The sequence below is a fragment of the Macrobrachium nipponense genome, chromosome 36 (assembly GCF_015104395.2).
Source record: "Macrobrachium nipponense isolate FS-2020 chromosome 36, ASM1510439v2, whole genome shotgun sequence".
Classification (NCBI taxonomy): domain Eukaryota; kingdom Metazoa; phylum Arthropoda; class Malacostraca; order Decapoda; family Palaemonidae; genus Macrobrachium; species Macrobrachium nipponense.
The window spans coordinates 66684135-66706634 of NC_087220.1; the positions used below are offsets into that span (position 1 = coordinate 66684135).

The window sequence follows — 22500 nt, forward strand, 5'->3', positions numbered from 1 at the left end:
AGCAGGAGAGACACCTCCACCACCCCCACACAAACCCAGCCCACCCATGATTTCTTCACACTGCATAAAGGGGTTACAGATTCAAGTGGCGCTCTCATTCTCCTTCTCTCTTGATTAGCGCAGGTGGATCGCAGGTGAATAAAAAAGAAATTGAAGTACATGCATACATTATTATTATTCATTATTATATTATTATTGATATTATTATTATTATTATTATTATTATTATTATTATTATTATTATTCAGAAGATGCAACCTATTCGTATGGAACAAGCCCACCACAGGGGCCACTGACTTGAAATACATTATTATTATTATTATTATTATTATTATTATTATTATTATTATTATTATATTATTATTATTATTATTATTATTATTATTATTTATTATTCAGAAGATGAGACCTATTCATATGGAAACAAGCCCACCACAGGGGCCACTGACTTGAAATACATTATTATTATTATTATTATTATTATTATTATTATTATTATTATTATTATTATTATTATTATTCAGAAGACGAGACCTATCCATATGGAACAAAGCCACCACAGGGGGCCACTAAATGGAATTCAAGTTTCCAAAGAATATTAAGGTGTTCATTAGGAAGAAGTAAGAGTAGGTAAAGGGAAATATAGAAAGTGCAGACCCCACTTATTAAAAAATAAATAAATAAATAAATAAATAAATTAACAAATAGATGAAAAATACATTTAAATGCAAGGAGAATAATATTAGGGTGTTCCACGTATATTTATACAGATTAGAATAGAATAGAGAATTTAGGCCAAAAGCCAATCGCTAAGACCTATATAAGTTATTCAGCGCTGAAAAGGAAATTGACAGTGAAGACATTTCTTTTTAAGTTGGAAACGTTCAGTAGAGAAGACTTGAGAGACGTATTGAAATGCAGTATGAACCCTCTGATAATGATTATATTAAAGCTTGTTTGTATAACTGAAAAGCGAACATAACTTTTGCAGTTCCTACCATCCACTCTATAAACATGGGAAATATTGCAAACGCAAGAAAATGTCAGCAAACATCTAGAAACGATCAAAACATCCAAACATTGAGCGTTTAAATAAGTAAAAATATTATAGTTTGGGAAATACAACTACAAATAAATTAAAAGGACAATTCTGAAACAGGGTCACAACCTGATTATAAACTGTACCGACCGAAAATAACAAACACCACTTTAAACGCTCTCTCTCTCTCTCTCTCTCTCTCTCTCTTTCTCTCTCTCTCTCTCTCTCTCTCCGAAAAAATTATAAATATTCCAAAAGAAAGGAATACTTGACAGAAAACTGTCCTCTTGACGGAAATTTTTCACAGCCAGCCTCTCTCTCTCTCTCTCTCTCTCTCTCTCTCTCTCTCTCTCTCTCTCAGAGATGAAAACATCCCAACCAACGGAATCGTTGAAGGAAAACTGTCCCGAAACGACAAATTTTTCAAAGCCGCTCTCTCTCTCTCTCTCTCTCTCTCTCTCTCTCTCTCTCTCTCTCTCTCTCTTTTAATGCCACTTGGAGCGAACAGGGTAATGATACGCCAGGGACGCCATCTAAACCGAGATGTGGGATAGGTATATTCGAGCAGTTTTTTTTTTTTTTTTTTTGTTTTTTTTTTTTCCTGAAAGATAGTAGTGTATGAAGTGTGTCAAGGTTCTTGCTTGTGTGTGTGTGAGTGTGTGTGAGTGTGTGTGTGTCGAAGAACTACACACTCACTATTAATTTTTTTTCAGAAAGATAGTGGCGGGTCCCTAGTATATAGTATGACAAGGTTCTTTTGTGTGTGTGTGATTGCGCGCGCGCGCGCCAACACACACACACACAGGAAAATGCTCACACAAATCATTTTTTATGTATGGATACATAAAGTCATGTATAAATGTAGAGATGTTTGTACATAGATGAAAGCACCTGTTATTTGCGGAGTATAATTATACATAAATCTGCAAGTATACGATGCTCATGTATTACATTATTGTATCTTATGTATTATATTATATAAATGTGTATATAAATATAATTAGTATATTATATTTATTGATATGTGTATATATATATATATATATATATATATTTCATATATAAGTGTATATATATATATATATATATATATATATATATATATATAAACATACTAAACAGTCAAAGTTACATAATCGCACATAAAACAAAAACAATCCACACCTTACAAATACAGCATTTTATATGCAACAGACATTAACTGGGAAGACTACAGTGCTCATAAAATATTAATTGAATCCCTTTTAAAGTGATCAAAATCTTAAACAAAAACCAGGATCCTCACATAAGAGTAAATCAAATTCAAGTTAAGGCCAAAAATTAATTCCACAGCGGAACTATTAATTTTTCGTCACGCTACCTTTGGGAGAAGGGCTAGCCTGGTCCTTTCACCGTAATTAAGCTTTTAATTTGGTCGCTTAAGTGAATTGAAATGATTTCGTATTTTTCATGGGTTGCCAACATGCAAGTCAAATGAATTAACAAGTTGTTTTATTTGATACTTTTAAAATTTTAATTTGAAGTTTATAAAAAATTTCTCTATTAGATTACAAATATAATTTGAAATTTGTAAAAAAAAAAAAATTCTCTATTAGATTATAGGGGACTTCTGCCAGTTTTGTACGAAACTAACGCAAGAAAAATTATAAATATATATATATATATATATATATATATATATATATATATATATATATATATATATATATCTTAATTTTTGGGTTGTTATTAATTTCGTCAGAAGCTGGAAGAAGCTGTTTGTATATTTACAAGGTTATGTTAATTCATACTGGTAAATATATATATATATATATATATATATATATATATATATATATATATATATATATATATATATTTATATATAATATATATTAGTAATATATATTAGTAACATATATATATATTATATATATATATATATATATAATATATATATATATATATACATACCTATCTATATATATGTATATACAATGTGTACGTACGTATAAAATCCCTGACAAAACTACTTAGCGCCTAATTCTGTCTCTGTGTCATTGCAGTGGGTGTGGTGGCTGTGGCTAACCCTATGGACGAGCATGGGTGTGCAAGCTTCGTACGGGGCGTGCACCGTGACGGACTTCCCGTGCAGGAACCGCCAGTGCGTCAGTCTGGACCGGTACTGCGACGGTCAGCAGGACTGCTCCGACAACAGTGACGAACCACCCGGATGCACGCGTGAGTCACGTCACGTCACGTCTCTCAGTCATGACTGATTAATTAAGTCATTATTAATTAATTTAAAGAAATTGAACTAATTAATTAATGAATCAATCTCTTAATTTAACTAACTGTATTATAAATACAATAAATTCAATTAATTAATCAATCAAATGAACTAACTGTTTTATATAATAAATTTATTTAATTAAGTTAATCTAACTGTATTATATAATGAATTGAACTAATTAATTACAGTTAGTTAGATTAACTAATTAAGAAATTTATTATATAATACAGTTAGTTCAATTGATTGATTAATTGAATTTATTATATAATTTATTATATAAATTAATTGATTGATTCATTAATTAATTATTTCAATTCATTATATAATACAATTAAATTGAATAATTAATTAATTAGTTAAATTTAAATATATTAGGATGAGTTAAATTGATTAATTAATTAGTTATAATTTAATACAATTATTAAAAGTAATTATAATTTATCAGTTATTTATTATGTTAAATACAGTTAAGTAATCAGTTTATATTTATGTAATACAGTTTAAATTGATTAATTATTTAAATTTATTATATAATACAATTATTTATTGATTGATTTCTTATAGTAGTTAGATTTATTAAATAATCAATTGTTGTATATATATATATATATATATATATATATATATATATATATAATCATTATATAATGATATATATATATATATATATATATATATATATATATATACATATGGGAAATAAATAACTAACAATGTAATCCTTAAACAAAAATGATTTGCAAAGGGGGAGGGGGTGGGAGGGGGTAGGGGGTGAGCCCTGAGAGTGGCAACCCTTCGTAAAGATTTTAAAATGCGTAATTTGTATTTTGTCAGTAAACGATGATTGGAAATCATTTTCGCTTGTGTTTGAAAATGATATATATGAACACTGTCAGCTATCAGGAGTGTTTGATTTTTTGTATTTGTCATAAAGTAGTCGGAATGATCTATGCTTTTTCGAATATCACTTGCAGTTATGGGCTCAAATTCATTCGAATAATGGTGTGCGCCTCTTTTCGAATAAAACGTCATACAGTCACAAATACAGCAGCAGACGAGAATCGTCGTGTTTGAGAACACGTAACATACGCGTTCCAAAATCACTTAAAATAGTATCAAAACACGTAACATATGCGTTGAAATATCTATTTAAAATCGCTTGAAAACGCGTAACATGCCCATACAAAAATCTCTTAAAATAGTATCAAAACACGTAACATACGCGTTGAAATATCTATTTAAAGTCGCTTGAAAACCCGTAACATACGCGTTCAAAAATCTCTTAAAATAGTTTCAAAACACGTAACATACGCGTTCAAAAATTTATATGAAATAGTATCAAAACACGTAATATACGAGTTCAAGAATCTATATAAAATCGCTTGAAGACATGTAGCATACACGTTCAAAAATCTATTTAAAAGAGTATCAAAACGCGTATATAATATATGCTTTTAAAAAGCTATGCAAAATCGCTTGAAAACACGTAACATACGCGTTCAAAAATCTATATGAAATCACTTGAAGACACGTAACATACGCGTTCAAAAATCTATTTAAAATATAGTATCAAAACGTGTAATAAATCCTTCCAAAATCTATGTAACATCACTTAAAAGCACGTAACATACGCATTCAAAAATCCATATAAAATTGCTTGAAAACACAATAAATCCTTTCAAAATCTATGTAACATCGCTTGAAAACACGTAACATACGCGTTCACAAATCTATATGAAATCGCTTGAAGACACGTAACATACGCGTTCAGAAATCTATTTAAAAGAGTATCAAAACGCGTAATATATGATTTCAAAATCTATTTAACATCGCTTGAAAACACGTAACATACGCGTTCAAAAATCCATATAAAATCGCTTGAAGACACGTAACATACGCGTTCAAAAATCTATTTAAAATAGTATCAAAACGCGTAATATATGCTTTCAAAATCTATGTAACATCGCTTGAAGACACGTAACATACGCGTTCAAAAATCTATTTAAAAGAGTATCAAAACGCTTAATAAATGCTTTCAAAATCTATGTAACATCGCTTGAAGACACGTAAAATACGCGTTCAAAAATCTATTTAAAATAGTATCAAAACGCGTAATAAATCCTTTCAGAATCTATGTAACATCGCTTGAAGACACGTAAAATACGCGTTCAAAAATCTATTTAAAAGAGTATCAAAACGCGTAATAAATCCTTTCAAAATCTATTTAACATTGCTTGAAAACACGTAACATACGCGTTCAAAAATCTATTTAAAAGAGTATCAAAACTCGTAATAAATCCTTTCAAAATCTATTTAACATTGCTTGAAAACACGTAACATACGCGTTCAAAAATCTATTTAAAATAGTATCAAAACGCGTAATAAATCCTTTCAAAATCTATGTAACATCGCTTGAAGACACGTAAAATACGCGTTCAAAAATCTATTTAAAATAGTATCAAAACGCGTAATAAATCCTTTCAAAATCTATTTAACATTGCTTGAAAACACGTAACATACGCGTTCAAAAATCTATATAAAATCGCTTGTAAACAGATACCATAAGCTATCAAAAATCTCCTTAAAATGGGAGGGACTACATCTGAAAACACACTCGGCACCGACGTAAGCTTGGAAAAAGCCCCTCCATCATCCAAGAATAAAGAGTGTGGTATTCACTCGCTAATCTCCCCCCTTAATTATCGAGCGAACTGTTCGTGTTTCGTAACAATGTCCTCCCATAATGCACCGCTTTGTTTTAATGATGGGGAATAAGCTGGGCAGCTTCCCACCGACGCTGAGAGGACGGTGTCTAAATGCTCTGACTAATTCAGTTAAGTGGTCCCACTTAACTTTCAGCTCTCTCTCTCTCTCTCTCTCTCCTCTCTCCTCTCAAGTGCTTTTCTCTTTCTCTCTTTTCTTTTTTATATTCAACTAATCTCTCCCTCTGTTCCAATGTCATTCTCTCTCTCTCTCTCTCTCTCTCTCTCTCTCTCTCTCTCTCTCTCTCTCTCTCTCTCTCTCTTCCTTTTTCTATTCAACTACTTTCTCTCTCTGTTCAAATTCTTCTCTCTTTTCCTTTTTATATTCACCTAATCTCTTTCTCTCTGTTCCGTTCCAATGTCATTCTCTCTCTCTCTTTCTCTGTTCAAATGTCACATTTAAACTCCTGAAAAGCAGATTAACTCCCTATATTGAAAACACAGACATCATTTAGTCACAGCTTGCATCCACATATATTAATCAACAGCACATCGGAAACACACGCCGCCCCCCAAAAACCCTGCACACAAACTGCGCCATTCCCGTCTAGCTTACATGCGCACTTTCGTCTTACTAGATATGAGACGACTGCATAAATGATGTGCGTTATTGTTGTTGTAAGTGAGAATGTACTTGCGTGTTAGGTCGTGTCCGTAAATTGCTTGTAAAAATGTTGTTATTATTATTATTATTATTATTATTATTATTATTATTGTTATTATTATTAACATGCAGAAGCTCAGCTGCTAGCGGGCTTCGCCAATTTCGGAAGGACACGACCACTCTTGTCCGTGTAACATTATTACAAATAATGGCCGCTTCGCCAAAATTAAATTAAAAAGTTTAGTCTTCCTCTTTATCTGGTATAATTCCTTTTTACTAATTCCTTTTTATGTTAGCCTTCTCATGAAGGAAAAGGGAATTATAAAAAACAAAAAAAACAAAAAAAAAACGCTATAAATTCAGTTCCTAAGCTTTGGCCATATTTTGTAACGAGTTGAGACAGTGATGATGATGATGATGATGATCTTGATGATGATGATGATGATAATTATTATTATTATTATTATTATTATTATTATTACTATTATTATTATTATTATTCTTGCATAATAATAATAATAATAATAATAATAATAATAATAATAATAATAATAATAATAATAATAATAATAATAATAATAATAATAATATGCAGAGACTCAAGGCGATACTCAAGTCAAAACTCAACGCTGGAAATATGATAAAAGCCATAAACACATGGGCAGTGCCAGTAATCAGATACAGCGCAGGAATAGTGGAATGGACGAAGGCAGAACTCTGCAGCATAGATAAGAAAACCAGGAAACATATGACAATACACAAAGCACTACACCCAAGAGCAAATACGGACAGACTATACATAACACGAAAGGAAGGAGGGAGAGGACTACTAAGTATAGAGGACTGCGTCAACATCGAAAACAGAGCACTGGGGCAATATCTGAAAACCAGTGAAGACGAGTGGCTCAAGAGTGCATGGGAAGAAGGACTAATAAAAGTAGACGAAGACCCACAAATATACAGAGACAGGAGAATAACAGACAGAACAGAGGACTGGCACAACAAACCAATGCACGGACAATACATGAGACAGACTAAAGAACTAGCCAGCGATGACACATGGCAATGGCTACAGAGGGGAGAGCTCAAGAAGGAAACTGAAGGAATGATAACAGCGGCACAAGATCAGGCCCTAAGAACCAGATATATCCAAAGAACGATAGACGGAAATAACATCTCTCCCATATGTAGGAAGTGCAATACGAAAAATGAAACCATAAACCACATAGCAAGCGAATGCCCGGCACTTGCACAGAACCAGTACAAAAAGAGGCATGATTCAGTGGCAAAAGCCCTCCACTGGAGCCTGTGCAAGAAACACCAGCTACCTTGCAGTAATAAGTGGTACGAGCACCAACCTGAGGGAGTGATAGAAAACGATCAGGCAAAGATCCTCTGGGACTATGGTATCAGAACGGATAGGGTGATACGTGCAAATAGACCAGACGTGACGTTGATTGACAAAGTCAAGAAGAAAGTATCACTCATTGATGTCGCAATACCATGGGACACCAGAGTTGAAGAGAAAGAGAGGGAAAAAATGGATAAGTATCAAGATCAGAAAATAGAAATAAGAAGGATATGGGATATGCCGGTGGAAATCGTACCCATAATCATAGGAGCACTAGGCACGATCCCAAGATCCCTGAAAAGGAATCTAGAAAAACTAGAGGCTAAAGTAGCTCCAGGACTCATGCAGAAGAGTGTGATCCTGGAAACGGCACACATAGTAAGAAAAGTGATGGACTCCTAAGGAGGCAGGATGCAACCCGGAACCCCATACTATAAATACCACCCAGTTGAATTGGAGGACTGTGATAGAGCAAAAAAAAATAAAAAATAAATAAAAAATAATAATAATAATAATAATAATAATAATAATAATAATTATTATTATTTTATTAAAAGTAATGGCTACTTCAGCAGCATTACACTTGTAGAGATTCTTCTCTATTTTGCGAATAGCGGCTTTTTCAGTGCTACTTAAACAGGCCAGTAGAGCGCCTATAGAGGTCATGGTAAAATACAGGGTCAAAATAGGTGTATATATTTGAATTTTACAGATAAACTATGAACGAGACCAAGAGACTGCGGCAGGAGTGGGAGAGAGTGAGAAGCAGCCCCGGCGCCAGTGGAGTAGGAGAGGAACCTATAGCAGTACGTCCTGGTGCCCTTCGAGAGGAAGGTAGTCATGGACTTGACGACACCGAATTTGAAAATCCTGAACGTGACATACCCATGGATGTAGACAACCCAGTAGGAGAGGAACCAACGTACCTTGGGAACATCGAGAGAAGCCTCGTCCGCCTTCAGGAGGACGACATGAAACAGCGGATGAGAGGTGCCCTGCGCAAGCTCATCTCTCTGAACGGCGGCAAACTCCGCGTCCCTGAACGAACCCGAGGATACATTAACCTTACCGATTACGACCCCACTCCCGATCAAGACGCCCTTCTGAAGCTGGGTCTTAATTGCCACTTCATTTCAAGACCCAGGCCTCATGACAAGAGACTCGAAATCGAGTTGCTCCTAGACTCCGTCCAGCAACTCGAAGCCCGGAGCATCGTGAGAACTACCGACGCCCTTCAACCCCTCCTACTTGCTGAAGCTCTTACAGAGAGGGGCTCGCACTCCAGCGGGATCCTCACCAAGGAGATGAAGAAAGCAGCGAAGGAACTGAAGGAGAAAGTGAACATCACGGTGCGACGCGCGGACAAGACAGCAGCCTTCGTCTTGATTGATACTGCCGAATATCACGAGAAGCTGGATGCTATTTTGTCTGACGAGAGCAAGTTCGAGCGCCTGACGAGGAACCCGACAGACGACATCAAGAGGGAGGCTAACGGAGTCATCAGCGCAGTGAATTCTGCAACAAATGCTGTGCACCTCCCGCCCATACAAGGAGACTACAGCCTGGGTTATTTATATGGCAATGTAAAAACCCACAAACAAGGAAACCCCCTCCGGCCGATCATCAGCCAGACGCCCGCCCCTACGTACGCCTTGGCTAAACGCCTCAACCAAATTTTGACCCCTTACGTCCCGAGTCGGTACAGCCTGCAGTCTTCGGCAGAGTTCTTAGAAACCATCAAGGACGCCCCTGGTACCGGGATTATCGCCTCGCTGGATGTAGAGTCCCTATTTACGAACGTGCCTGTCGACGAAACCATAGATATAATCCTTGATCGTGTCTACAGGAATCAGTCGACGGCGCCCCTCAACATACCGGAAGCCTCGCTCCGTACGCTGCTGGAGATATGCACGAAGAAGGCCCCTTTCTCCACCCACCGTGGCCAGATGTTCCGCCAAAAGGACGGCGTGGCGATGGGCTCCACACTGGGGGTCCTCTTCGCTAACTTTTATATGGGCACCGTGGAGGAACGGGTCTTCGCCAGGATGCAGCAACCCGCAGATATGGACGTTATATTGACGACATCTTTGTGCAAGTCGACGCCGAGGATGAGGTAGAAGCCCTCCGTCAAGCATTTCAGCAGTGTAGTGTGCTGAATTACACAGTCGAACGCAGCTCCGACGATCGGCTCCCCTTCCTCGACGTCCTTGTAAGCAAGACGGAAGACGGTCTCCGTACTTCAGTCTACACAAAGAAAACCAATTTAGGACTTTGCCTCAACGGAGACAGCGAGTGCCCCGCCAGATTCAAAAGCACCACCGTCAGGGCCTTCGTCAGGAGGGCCCTTTCCCACTGCTCGACCGGGCAGGACACTACCACCAGGAACTCGACCGCGCCTCCCAAGTACTTGTGAATAACGGGTACTCAAATAAATTAATCAGCAAGGAAGTCCGCACAGCCCTGGAGAAATGGTACGGTAGTGAGAGCCCGCAGCCCCGCCCCCAGGATAATATCAAGCTGTACTACAAAGCCTTCATGAGTTCCCATTACCGTGAAGAAGAGGACGCCATCAAGAAAATTATTTCTGATAATGTATCCCCGACTGACGACACCAAGAATATCGACTTAATCATATATTACCTGAATCGGAGGACGCGCGATCTTATTATGAAAAATAACCCCTCTCCACAGGTACGAGAACCCCTGAAGCAGAGGCATGTAGTGTACCAGTATACATGCCCAGTCCGCGAATGCAGCGGCGCCTACGTAGGTATGACTACCATGCGACTGTCGAAGAGACTCTCGTGCCACGCCCAAGAGGGGGCTATAAAGAATCACGCCCGCACCAAACATCACGAGGCCATCTCCCGAGATGTCATCATAAAGAACACGAAGATCATCGGAAGGCCCCTGATGCCCGTCGGTTGCGCCTGCTGGAGGCGCTCCTCATCCAGCAAATAAAACCTTCACTGAATACGACGCAGGAAGAATTTCTCCTCCCTACGAGTATGAGAAGACCTGCCACTAACAATGACACCACCGATCATGACAACTCTATGGATGACAACGCCCCCGAACGAGGTACTCCTGCAGCCGATGGAAATCAAAGTAGCCGTGACGTCCCACAGCGTAGCGCAACGCCCATCAATGTTACAGCGCCGCTTAGGAGGTCCAGGCGGCTGCAGGATATGCTGCAACGCAACCATCGGTTCGAGGAAAGTGGCTTGAGACCTGGCTCAGGCAGCCAATGAAAACAAGACTCACCGCCACCAGCCAATAGGAGACAAGCATGGGGCAGACCCCTGCTGTCAACCACAGATATAAGGAGGACGGACACCGCACCAAGATCAGTCCACCCTCAGCTTCCCAGCCCGAGGATGTCTGGCAGCTCCAGACGAAAGCTCGCTTTAAGAAAGAGAGAGAGAGAGAGAGAGAGAGAGAGAGAGAGAGAGAGAGAGAGAATCGTTAATGACTTTGATGACTATGGTATCATAGTTTATCTGTAAAATTCAAATATATACACCTATTTTGACCATGTATTTTACAATGACCTCTATATGCGCTCTACTGGCCTGTTTAAGTAGCACTGAAAAAGCCGCTATTCGCAAAATAGAGAAGAATCTCTACAAGTGTAATGCTGCTGAAGTAGCCATTACTTTTAATAAAGTATGCTTGAGAGAGGGTCTGCTTCCTAAGTACAATAATAATTATTATTATTATTATTATTATTATTATTATTATTATTATTATTATTATTATTATTATTATTATTATTATTATTATTATTATGAATAGTTCTCAAAGTTGGCGGTCTCACCCTTTAAATTACAGGTTATTATTACGAATAGATGACCTGGAATTAAAAGGGCGAGACCGCCAACGTTGAGAACTATTCGTCCAGAGAGGACCCGAGAATAAAACCAATTGTCCTAAAACATGGCAATTCTTTTAACGGCACTGCAGACACCACGCCTGTGTTCATTTTCCTTGAAGGGTTGCGTGTTTTTGTTTTGTTTTATGTTACAGTTATATAAGTATGGTTTTGATAATGATAGGAGTGTGTGTATGTATGTATGTGTGTATATATAATATATAAAGTAATAATATATACACACACACACACAGATATATATATATTATATATATATATATATATATATATATATATATATATATATATATGTGTAGTATAACTGAATCACGAAAGTTAAGAACGTGATAAATCCATAAATAAAGATAAATGCCACGAAGGAAAAATAAACGAAGGAGTCTGCAAGATCTTTCGACTTTAAAAGTCCTTTACTGAGAAATACTGACAAAATACGAGAAAAGTCAATACAAGAAGGTTCGTATAACTGACAGATGGGGATTATAAAGGGATTAGTACCTAGAATCCGACACACTTTTCATTGTAATTTCAATGTTAGTCGTGGCCTTTTTCATTTAGACCCTTGTATCTGTAACATGTTTAAGAATGACCACAAAGATATAATTACTGACTTAAATAAAAATCAGTTGCCTTAGAGTTATTAAAATTTTGTTGTAATGTATGTCTGTCATGTTTTGTAAATATGGTTTTGTTTACCAAGTTCCGAATAGCTGTCACCTATAATCCTTTAATTGTCTGGAGATTGTATCTGAGATGATTGTCCTAAACCTTTAATTGCACCCATTGTTTATACTTGTTTGGGAAGGTTTCTTATCTTCTAGGTGTGTCGGATTCTAGGTACTAATCCCTTTATAATCCCTATCTGTCAGTTATACGAACCTTCTTGTATTGTCTTTTCTCGTATTTTTGTCAGTATCTGCTCAGTAAAGGACTTTTAAAGTCGAAAGATCTTGCAGACTCCTTCGTTTATTTTTCCTTCGTGGCATTTATCTTTACTTATATATATATATATATATATATATATATATATATATATATATATATAAATATATATATATATATATATATATATATATATATATATATATATATATATATATATATATATATATATATATAAATATAATATATATATATATATAGTATATATATATATATCTATATATATATATATATATATATATATATATATATATATATATATATATATATATACATATATATATATATATATATATATATATATATATATTTATATATATATACATATATAACATAATTATATTTACATATATTATATATATATATATTATACAGAACCAACAACGAAGACACATCTTTGCAACTGAATATAAACAAGAAACCCCACCCAGTTCAAAGACCCTACATATAGTACTTCCCCAAAGGCTTATATATATATAATAATATATCCTTCCCTTCTGCAGCGTGTAATCGCACCTACTACGGGAGGATGGGGTCCACCTACACCATCCAGGTACCCCAGCCCCCACCGGAGTCCCTCCCCCACCTGTGTCAGCTGACGTTCATTGCCTCTGAGAACCTGTACGGAGAGCTCGTGCAACTCAGCATTGAAGAGTTCCACTTGGGAAGGTGAGGCTTTTAGGATTGAGAGAGAGAGAGAGAGAGAGAAGGAGAGAGAGACGAGAGATGAGAGAGATTGAGAGAGAGAGAGAAGAGTTTACAACGATTAGGATCTCTCAAAGACTTTTTTTAGTCCATCTTAAGAGGAGACATCGTGTGCTCACTTATCTCTAGAGGCAGGTTTTAATGTTCATTGACAGTGTCCTAATGACTCTGTCTAGCTTTCTTTTAAGCCCTTCCACACTGTGTGTGTGTGAGAGAGAGAGAGAGAGAGAGAGAGAGATAATGTTCATTTGGTGTTATACGAAGATGATAAAAAAGAAAAAAAGAGAGAGCGACAAGTAGAATGTTGAACTGGTATCATATGAAAAGAGAGAGAGAGAGAGAGAGAGAGAGAGAGAGAGAGAGAGAGAGAGAGACTCTTCAAATTTATGCAAGCACGAGTTTATTTTTGTTCTAGCCTGAACAGTCTTTAAAATGTACGTTTTTACAATACTGCTATCGAAATAACAAAAAAAAGAAAAGAAAAGAAAAGTTAAATTCAGTGTAATTTATTCCGTATTTTGTTTTTGGAAGAAAGTAGAAAAGAAAGTTTTTCCAGTTCAGCTTGGAAACTTTTTAATAAATAAAACCACTGCAACTCTAAACACAGTCCGTTTTCCATATTGCTTTCGTGCTTTCTATGTTTTCACTTTCACAAAGACTTGCGATGAAATTTATTTCATCTCTTCTAAAGTCTAGCTAAAAATTTATTTTGATTAAAACTGCTCAAAAGAGTGCACCTTGATGTCTCCCTACGAATTTAAATTCAAAGTGTCATATTGCATTGTTTTAGGATGTCAAATTTAATGCAAGATAATGTTAGCAATGTTCTCTTCAACAGCATTAACTAATGTTATGTATATCTACGAAAGATGCTTTTCCAAAATTTAATCAATATAGTAATTCTTTTTATTATCATCATTAGGTTTACATCTCATACAATCGACGGATGCCCGGATGGACACATGCAGATCGAGGAGCTGAGCAGACCGCTTAATCCGGGGTATTGGTGTGGCACGTCTTGGGGCACGAACTTCTACTACTCCGAGACCCCGGCGATAACCGTCGTGCTCCGCGTCTTCAACCTCAGTTCCGCCAGCCCTGACATGGTCAATCCAGGCGCCTTCCAGCCCAAGGACAAGACCATGCTCAAGCTGTCTTACAGGTTCCTCCACAAGGAGCAGTCGGTTCTGAGGTACGGGCCACTGTACCTCCCCAGCTACCGAGGAGAGGATCTTCCGAACTCGTTTTGTGATAAGTACTTCGAAAACTGCGACAAGAAGAACTGCAAGATTCAGTCACCCAATTTTCCAGGGATGTACCCGAGGAACCTCACTTGCTTCTACCGCGTCCAGCAGACGCGTATACCTGACGGGAAGGTTGCACTGGTTAGCGTGCTTCAGAAAAACCCGCACCTCATCTACATCAAAGATAAAAATGCCCCACACCTGTCTAAAGAAAAACAGCTGGCAGTGGGGACTGCCTGTCACACGCTCCATGACTATCTGGTGGTCTTTGACGGCAACACGACCAGAGCACCAGTTCTAGCTAAATTCTGTAAAGGTGGAGCAATGTTATCATCCATTACAGCAAGTGGACCTGACCTCCTCCTGCTATTCCACACGTCGCCCTATGATTTCCCATTCCAGGACTCGCCAAGGCGGCGTACATTTGGGTTCGAACTGGATGTAGCAGTGGAGTTTGTCGATGTTGAATCAACAGCTTACGTCAGAAAAGATAATGAATGTCACTATGAGGTCAGCAGTCAGAGCCAACGAAGTGGTTATGTGCAGGCTCCAGCCCACTCACTGCTGGCAAATACCACTTGCAAGTGGACACTGAAAGCTAACAGGAGAGAAATCGTGTGGCTCTATTTCCTTCACTACCGTCATGTCCTGCATCTGGAAATGCCCAGACCTGCACAGTGCCCAAATACCCTCTCCATATTCAATGGCGACATTCCAAATGAAGAACTGAATGAGACGACAAATCTTCTTGGAAGATTCTGCAAACATGACAAACTACCCCGCGTTTGTAGTGGCGTTCATGCACCGGGACCTCATTCATCTTCTTGCTCACCGTACGACAGCTACATCTCAACTGGTCCGGCAATGACTTTATCTCTTCGTTATGCTGCAGGGACAGCTCCAGCTCACGTTGAATTCTTAGCTAGGTACGAATTTGTAGACACCAGACAGTGGGGTACACTCACACCGGGAGGAGGACCGTGCGATAGATCGTTCACAGTCCGTCCCGACAGGTTATTTGCATCTCCTAGGGATGTATTCATGTTCGGCAGAGGTGGCGCCAGAAGACTGCGGTGCGTCTACACATTCGAAGTCGCAAGTTACCAGCGGATAACACTGAAGATACTCAGATCGAAAATGGGACCCGACTGTATGACAATTCACCGGCAATCTTCTGGGCGCCACGAGTGTTCCCATGGTGGTGAACCTGGAAACCCCTCTATCCAGATAAGGGAAGAGCCCTGGATAAACGTCCCTCTGCAGCGTGCTTGCCTTTGTAATATATCCCGCCATCATCCTTTCACTATCACCTCATATACAAATAAACTAGAACTGATATTTTCAATACCGAAGATGTCTCCTTCAAGTGACTACAACGACTACTTTTTCGAGGGTGAATACTATATCTCAGAGGCCCCTCAGGAAATCATAGAGAGATGTAATGAAAACCACAAGGCACCTGAATGGGCGTTATGGTAATTTCACGGTAGGCTACGGAAGAGGGGACCTCTGTGCAACACAGCCGAGGCTCATTGCTGCCACAGATACCTATTTCCTATTCCTGAGAGTTCGAGGGTTCAGCGCTTTGGAAAAGAACTGTGAAATCGCTTCTCGCATCAATGTTTACGCTGCAGGAGGCGATTCTCCCCTCGCCTCCATTTGCCCAGAACGAAGGGATGTTTTCACGCATATCTTCAGTAGCGGATGGGAGGATTATGAATTTCAGTTTCATTACGACGATGATTTATACTCTTGGGATAACAAGAGCAACATCACTAGTACCACTCTCGGACCAATCTTAGAATATGAAGATGAAATGGAAGATCCGAAGAAAATGGAATCGCGCGATCTCTTTGTGGAATACACTGGCAACTACTCAGGTCGTTTTATGGTTTCATGGGTCAGTGTCTGGCGACCTCTGAAAATGGCCTCTCAGTTATCATCATTTGAAGACCCTTGCAAGACTCCTTGTCCTGACATACAAGGCTGCCTTCCTCAGGAACTCTGGTGTGATGGGACTTACCACTGTCCTTCAGGGTTAGACGAAGGAACAGCAGCCTGTGGCCTCTGGGCTGCATTACCCTGGGTATACTTGGTTGCAGGAAGTGCTCTGGCACTGTCGTTAGTGTCACTTTTCATTGCTGTTGTCATCCATCACATCCAGTTGAGACTGCAAAAGAAAAGAAGGTTGTAGCTGCTGCAACTGCAGCAGTGAATAATGGCCATGGTATCAAAAGTACCACTCAGGACCTTCTCATACCAGCTGAGAAAGACAATTGGTGACAACGCGCCCATTCTGAGGACATTATCTGCATTGACTATGAGACTACTGTTAAAACCAAAATAAAACTGCTGTTGTTGTCATGCTGAGGTACACTGGCATAAACTAAACCATTTATGTCAGGTAAGAAGGGTAACCTAACACAAGTTTCTTCTGAAAACATATCCACACAGCCATATGCATTTCAGACCAGCATCATCTTCGGCGTACATATCTGTACCCCAAAGATACTTCTACAGATCTGAACTTGTGCTTTACGAGTTACTGCAAGCATGACAACAGAGTTGCAGGCACACTGCCACGGTCTCAAGTCAATTCAGACTTTGTCTTCAGAATGGGATGATTATTGACCTTATTTCAACATGTGACTGTAAATACGTGAAGGTGTTTTAATGTCAAATGTATAGTCTGTTATTTGTGAATATGTACAAAGTTGTTAGAATATGCGATCGAGACTAGATTTCGTTGGTCAACCGCTTTCCGTGTGTGAACGAGGAGAGGTAGGAGAAGAAGAAGAAGAAGAAGAGGAGGAGGAGGGGGAGAAGGAGGAGGAGGAGGAGGAGGGGAGAAGTCCTTCGACTAATTCCCACAAGCTTCGACAAATCACGAGTCAAAACAAATGAAAAATCATACGTGGAACTGGTGCCATGTACTCTGTCCATCCTCTGTCGGTCCTTTCGTAGTTAAATTTTGGAGATTAGAATAATACAATTACTTCGTAGCTGAGCTAAGTGAAGTTAGCCTAATCCTGTTGCAGGCCGTTCAAGGGATGTACCCAAGATATACCAAAGATATAACAAGCACATTGCACTGAGGACAACGATTCGACCCCAGCTTCAAGTAAAGACTAATTGACAATATACCCCGATTCAAACAGGTTTAGTTCAAACAGGATTAGTAAACATTCAAGCATTTAAATTAGCCTGACCTGACAGAGGATAGGGAGAGAGTACGTCACTCCTATTTAAAAAAAAATGTCAGTGGCTTCCAACTTAACGTGTTTTGGTCCCACCAGCCCCCCTTTTTCCCCCAAATCACCCTAGGCTTAAGTCACGTAAATAAAAAAAAAATAAACTAATCAATTGTCAATTTGTCATTTTCTCTCTCTGGCTGGTGGCACTCAAAGCAAAATAAAATGGAGAATATATACTATATAGGTCTTTGCCACCTCAAAAAAAAAAGTTTTATTACAAAAAAAATTATATATATAAAAAATATTTGTCTGTGTTATAAACTTCGGCATAATGTTGTAACTGTTTTAAAAAGATACCCACTGGGGCTGGGAGGCAGTTTGGAGTAAGTGTTGTTATGATAATAATAATAATATTAAAAGTTTTCATTAAAAATGATTCCCGGACGAATCTCACCCTGAACTTTTGAATAAACGGAGAATATTTCTGGTTTTTCCCCTTTCAGAGAGTCTTTGAGTTTATCCGATGCTGTTGTTATATACCAGTGGAAGTCTATATCAGTTAATTTTTAATAGATATAAATATAAAAAAATGCATCTAATTTGCGACTGTGGGTGACGTTGAATGACCCAAGAATCTTTGTATATTTTATATTTGCTAATAAAATGCGACAAAAGCAGATAAAACATTGTTTTGTTATCATTTTGTTCCCCTTGGATTGTGTCTTGTATGATGTTCAGTTTTCCACCTATCATTTGAAATTCTAAATTCGATATTCAAGCCTACCTTGGGATATACAAATACAGGTAAGTAATTTACAATGTTTTCTTCCGGAACCAATTTAAATAGCATTATTAACGCCTATTTTAATTTTTTTTTTTCACTCACAAGACTGAAATATATTTTTGAGGTTTGTTGAAATATTTTCGGGAGAATTTTTGTGAAATATTTTGGAAGATTTTTTGAAATATTTTTTGGGAGATTTTTGAAATATTTTGGGAGATTTTCAAAAATATTTTTGGGAGACTTTTTGAAATATTTTTGGGAAATTTTTGAAATATTTTGAAAGATTTAAAAAATATATTTTTGGAGATTTAAGAAAAAAATGTTAGGGGGTGGGGGGAGATTTTTAAAAATTTATTAGGAAGATTTTTTTAATATATTCCGAAAAATTATTTCAAAAAACCTTCCTAATAAATTTTTAAAAATCTCCCCCACCCCCTAACATTTTTTTCTTAAATCTCCCAAAAATATTTTTTTTAAATCTTTCAAAAATATTTCAAAAATTTCCCAAAAATATTTCAAAAAGTCTCCCAAAAATATTTCAAAAAATCTCCCAAAAATATTTCAAAAAATCTTCCAAAAATATTTCAAAAATTCTCCCGAAAATATTTCAACAAACCTCAAAAAAATATTTCAGTCTCCCCCCAAAAAATATTCCAATATATTTAGAAAAATTTTGCAATAAATATTCCGATATATTTAAAAATATATTACAATAAATATTCCAAAACGTATTACAAAAATATTCCAAAATATATTAGAAAAAATGTTCCCCCAAAGACATTACAGCTGTCAGTCTTGAAGCATAAAAAAAAATTCCAATTACAATTAACAATTGACTCATAGTGCAACTGTGAGGTTTTCCTCCTTTTACACATTTCAAACCTTTTTACTGTCAGTTTCCATTTCAGCACTGAATGACCCCCATGGGTCCCAGCGCTTGGCCTTTGGCCAAGAATCTATAACCCAATTAGTGCCAAATCTGCTTCAAAATTCCAATGATTTCGCTTTCAACCTAAAATGTAGGAGGAAAAAAAAAACGAATTTTCTAAGAGACGAGACCTGAACTTGAACACGGAAAAAAGTTCTAAAAGTTTGAGAGCAAAGAAGCAATAACAGAACTCCAGAGCTTGCAAGTAGGAACCCAAGAAACAGTGGCCCAACTCAAAAATAGGGTGTCATTCCTGTAACTAGCAAGAAAGTCAGAGATCGGGTGTTCAGATGGGTGTTATCGAGGAGCCCTTGCTGTTATCCACTAGACAGGGCTACCAATGAGTATTTTAAGTCTTGAAGCTCAGAATAACTTTAATTTAAGAACCAACAGTTGAGTATTACTATATTCTATTTTTACTATAACTTTGTTGTGATATTTAATTCCCTCTAGAATTGAATATCACAACGAGAAAATTGGGTTACAAAAGTATCTTCCCACGCTAAAAATACATAACGCACATTTCATGCGTAAATGTTAGTCTACACACGTGTGTCTGTGTGTGTTTGTATACTGCACAACCACGCAAAGTCCTCAGGGGTGAGAGAGAGAAAAAAAAGAGAGAGCAAGAGAGACTGTCTGACGTTCAAGACGCCTGATTTATATATACGTACACAACCATTTCTCCTGGAAATTCACAAAAGCAGAAGAAGAAAAATAAGACGCGAAAAAAACACACTATATTCTCCCCGATATTCAGTTTCATCGACAAGGGACTAGTGGGGGTAAAGAAAACGGATCCCACTGAAGCTTGGCAGATCGAGAGAAGGGGAAACTTTAGCAGATCGTCCGAGCGGGAAATGCCCGCAGAATATTCTCGTGGAAAAATTCTCGTAAAAAGGTTACACGAGAAGAAGGAAAGGCATATCCAAGGATAAGAATTTACTGACTGCGATATCTGGACGATGTGCTTTCGCTCGGAAATGCAAAAATGCTTCCCCGAGATTTCTGCCAGGGTCGAAATATAGTAAGCAGCGATGTGGGTCGTTCCGTGGACATAAAATCATTTTTACTTTTTAAATATAATTGTAATTATGTTAATAATATTTGTATAAAAGTATAGTGTATTTCGTGCATATGGTGTATTTGCGCTTTCTACGTGAAGTTCTGAATAAAAATATTAAACTGAAATATATAATAAAAATATACAACAAAAGAAATATAAATATCGTGACTTATAAAGACACTATGTAATTTATCTAGTTCTAGATCACTGGATTAAAATTACCATGAATATATTACAACAATATATATATATATATATATATATATATATATATATATTATATATATATATATATATATATATATATATACATATAAATTTTAATTAAACACAGATCATGAATTGTTATGCCAAAAAAAAACTGATTAGAACACAAATTATCCAGTATGAATAACTCAGAATGTCTTTTTTCATAGCATTGCTGTTTGAATGACTCCTAAGGTCTTTAACGGTAGGTGTGTGTGTGTGTGTGTGTGTGTGTGTGTGTGTGTGTGTGTGTGCTGCTGTTTGAAAAATTCCCTGCATTGCTGTTTGGACGACTCCTAAGATCTTTAAAGGTGTGTGTGTGGGTGTGTGTTGCAGTTTAAATTACTCCCTGTCTCATTTTATTGCAATATATTTCTATCTGAATGTCCCACAATTTTTTTCTAATTTTTTTTTTTTTTTTTTTTTTTTTTGCTAAGGCAGCTACATCCTCCCAGCGCTACCCGTGTTTTGCAGTACACTGATCAACTGCTGAATCAGCTCATAAATGGTGCACTGACTTGCAAAGGTCATATTTGCCAGCAATAAATACGTGGGCAGCGGTGCATTATTTGCCAACGTAAAAGCACTGTAATACCTTGTTTCGCTTTCTCATTCTCCGTAAATAATAACTGTAGCAGCAATATTGCTCTAATGCACTAATTGCTCGACAAAAATTGAACCGTAAATAAAAGAAATGTTAAACTACATATTAATTCAATGCTAATGTGTGCCATTGCAAATAAGTTAATTATGATGACTGCTTGATTATTCTTTAACTGGCGTCGCAACAGCAAAGGTCACATACTAGCAGGTCACATTAGAATGTATATATACCCGCACTAGTCATTATTACCGGATGTATTGTACTATCATAAAAAATAATGTACGTCCTATCACGTATAGTATTAAGTTCCGTATAAATACACAAATATTAGTGGATAATATTGGCTGTATTATTACATACACTGAATCTTTAATATCATATTACCTGTCTATTTATCAAGCACAGTGTCTACTACACTGCAGTGACATCTGTTGTAATGTTACAAGTCATATCCACTTTTCTACATTCTATGATATCAAGTTTCTACCACTAACCCCTCTTCTACCAATCCCCATCCACCCAACTCCCTAATCCCCCTCCCCCCCTCCCCAAAGCCCCCGTGCCTTCCAAAACTGAAATCTCAAGCAACAGTCTTTTCCGCAACTGAAAGTACGACAGTTTCTCTGTTCAAAAGCCCAGTTTACCCATAAATGATTAGTGTCATAAATCATGCCTTAACTCTTCATTTGGATCACTGGAGAGAGAGAGAGAGAGAGAGAGAGAGAGAGAGAGAGAGAGAGTGTGTGTGTGTGTGTGTGTGTAATTAGCAAATTCGCCGGCGAAGTTAAGGAACGTAATTACTCGGCCTTTAATGATAATAATGAGAGAATTGAGAAAAATTTTCATTCAATGGTAAATATAAAAGATAAT

General features: G+C 37.1%; 1 protein-coding gene across 1 annotated transcript in view; it reads left to right on the forward strand.

The window, feature by feature from the left end:
* Positions 1 to 18680, forward strand: part of LOC135203806 (uncharacterized) — a 166195-nt gene extending 147515 nt beyond the window's left edge. Inside the window, 5 exon segments of the mRNA XM_064233781.1 lie at positions 3085 to 3259; positions 13363 to 13528; positions 14487 to 16254; positions 16256 to 16966; positions 16969 to 18680. Coding sequence (XP_064089851.1) covers positions 3085 to 3259; positions 13363 to 13528; positions 14487 to 16254; positions 16256 to 16966; positions 16969 to 17091 — 2943 coding nt within the window. The 3' untranslated portion in view covers positions 17092 to 18680.
* Positions 18681 to 22500: the final 3820 nt, after the last annotated feature.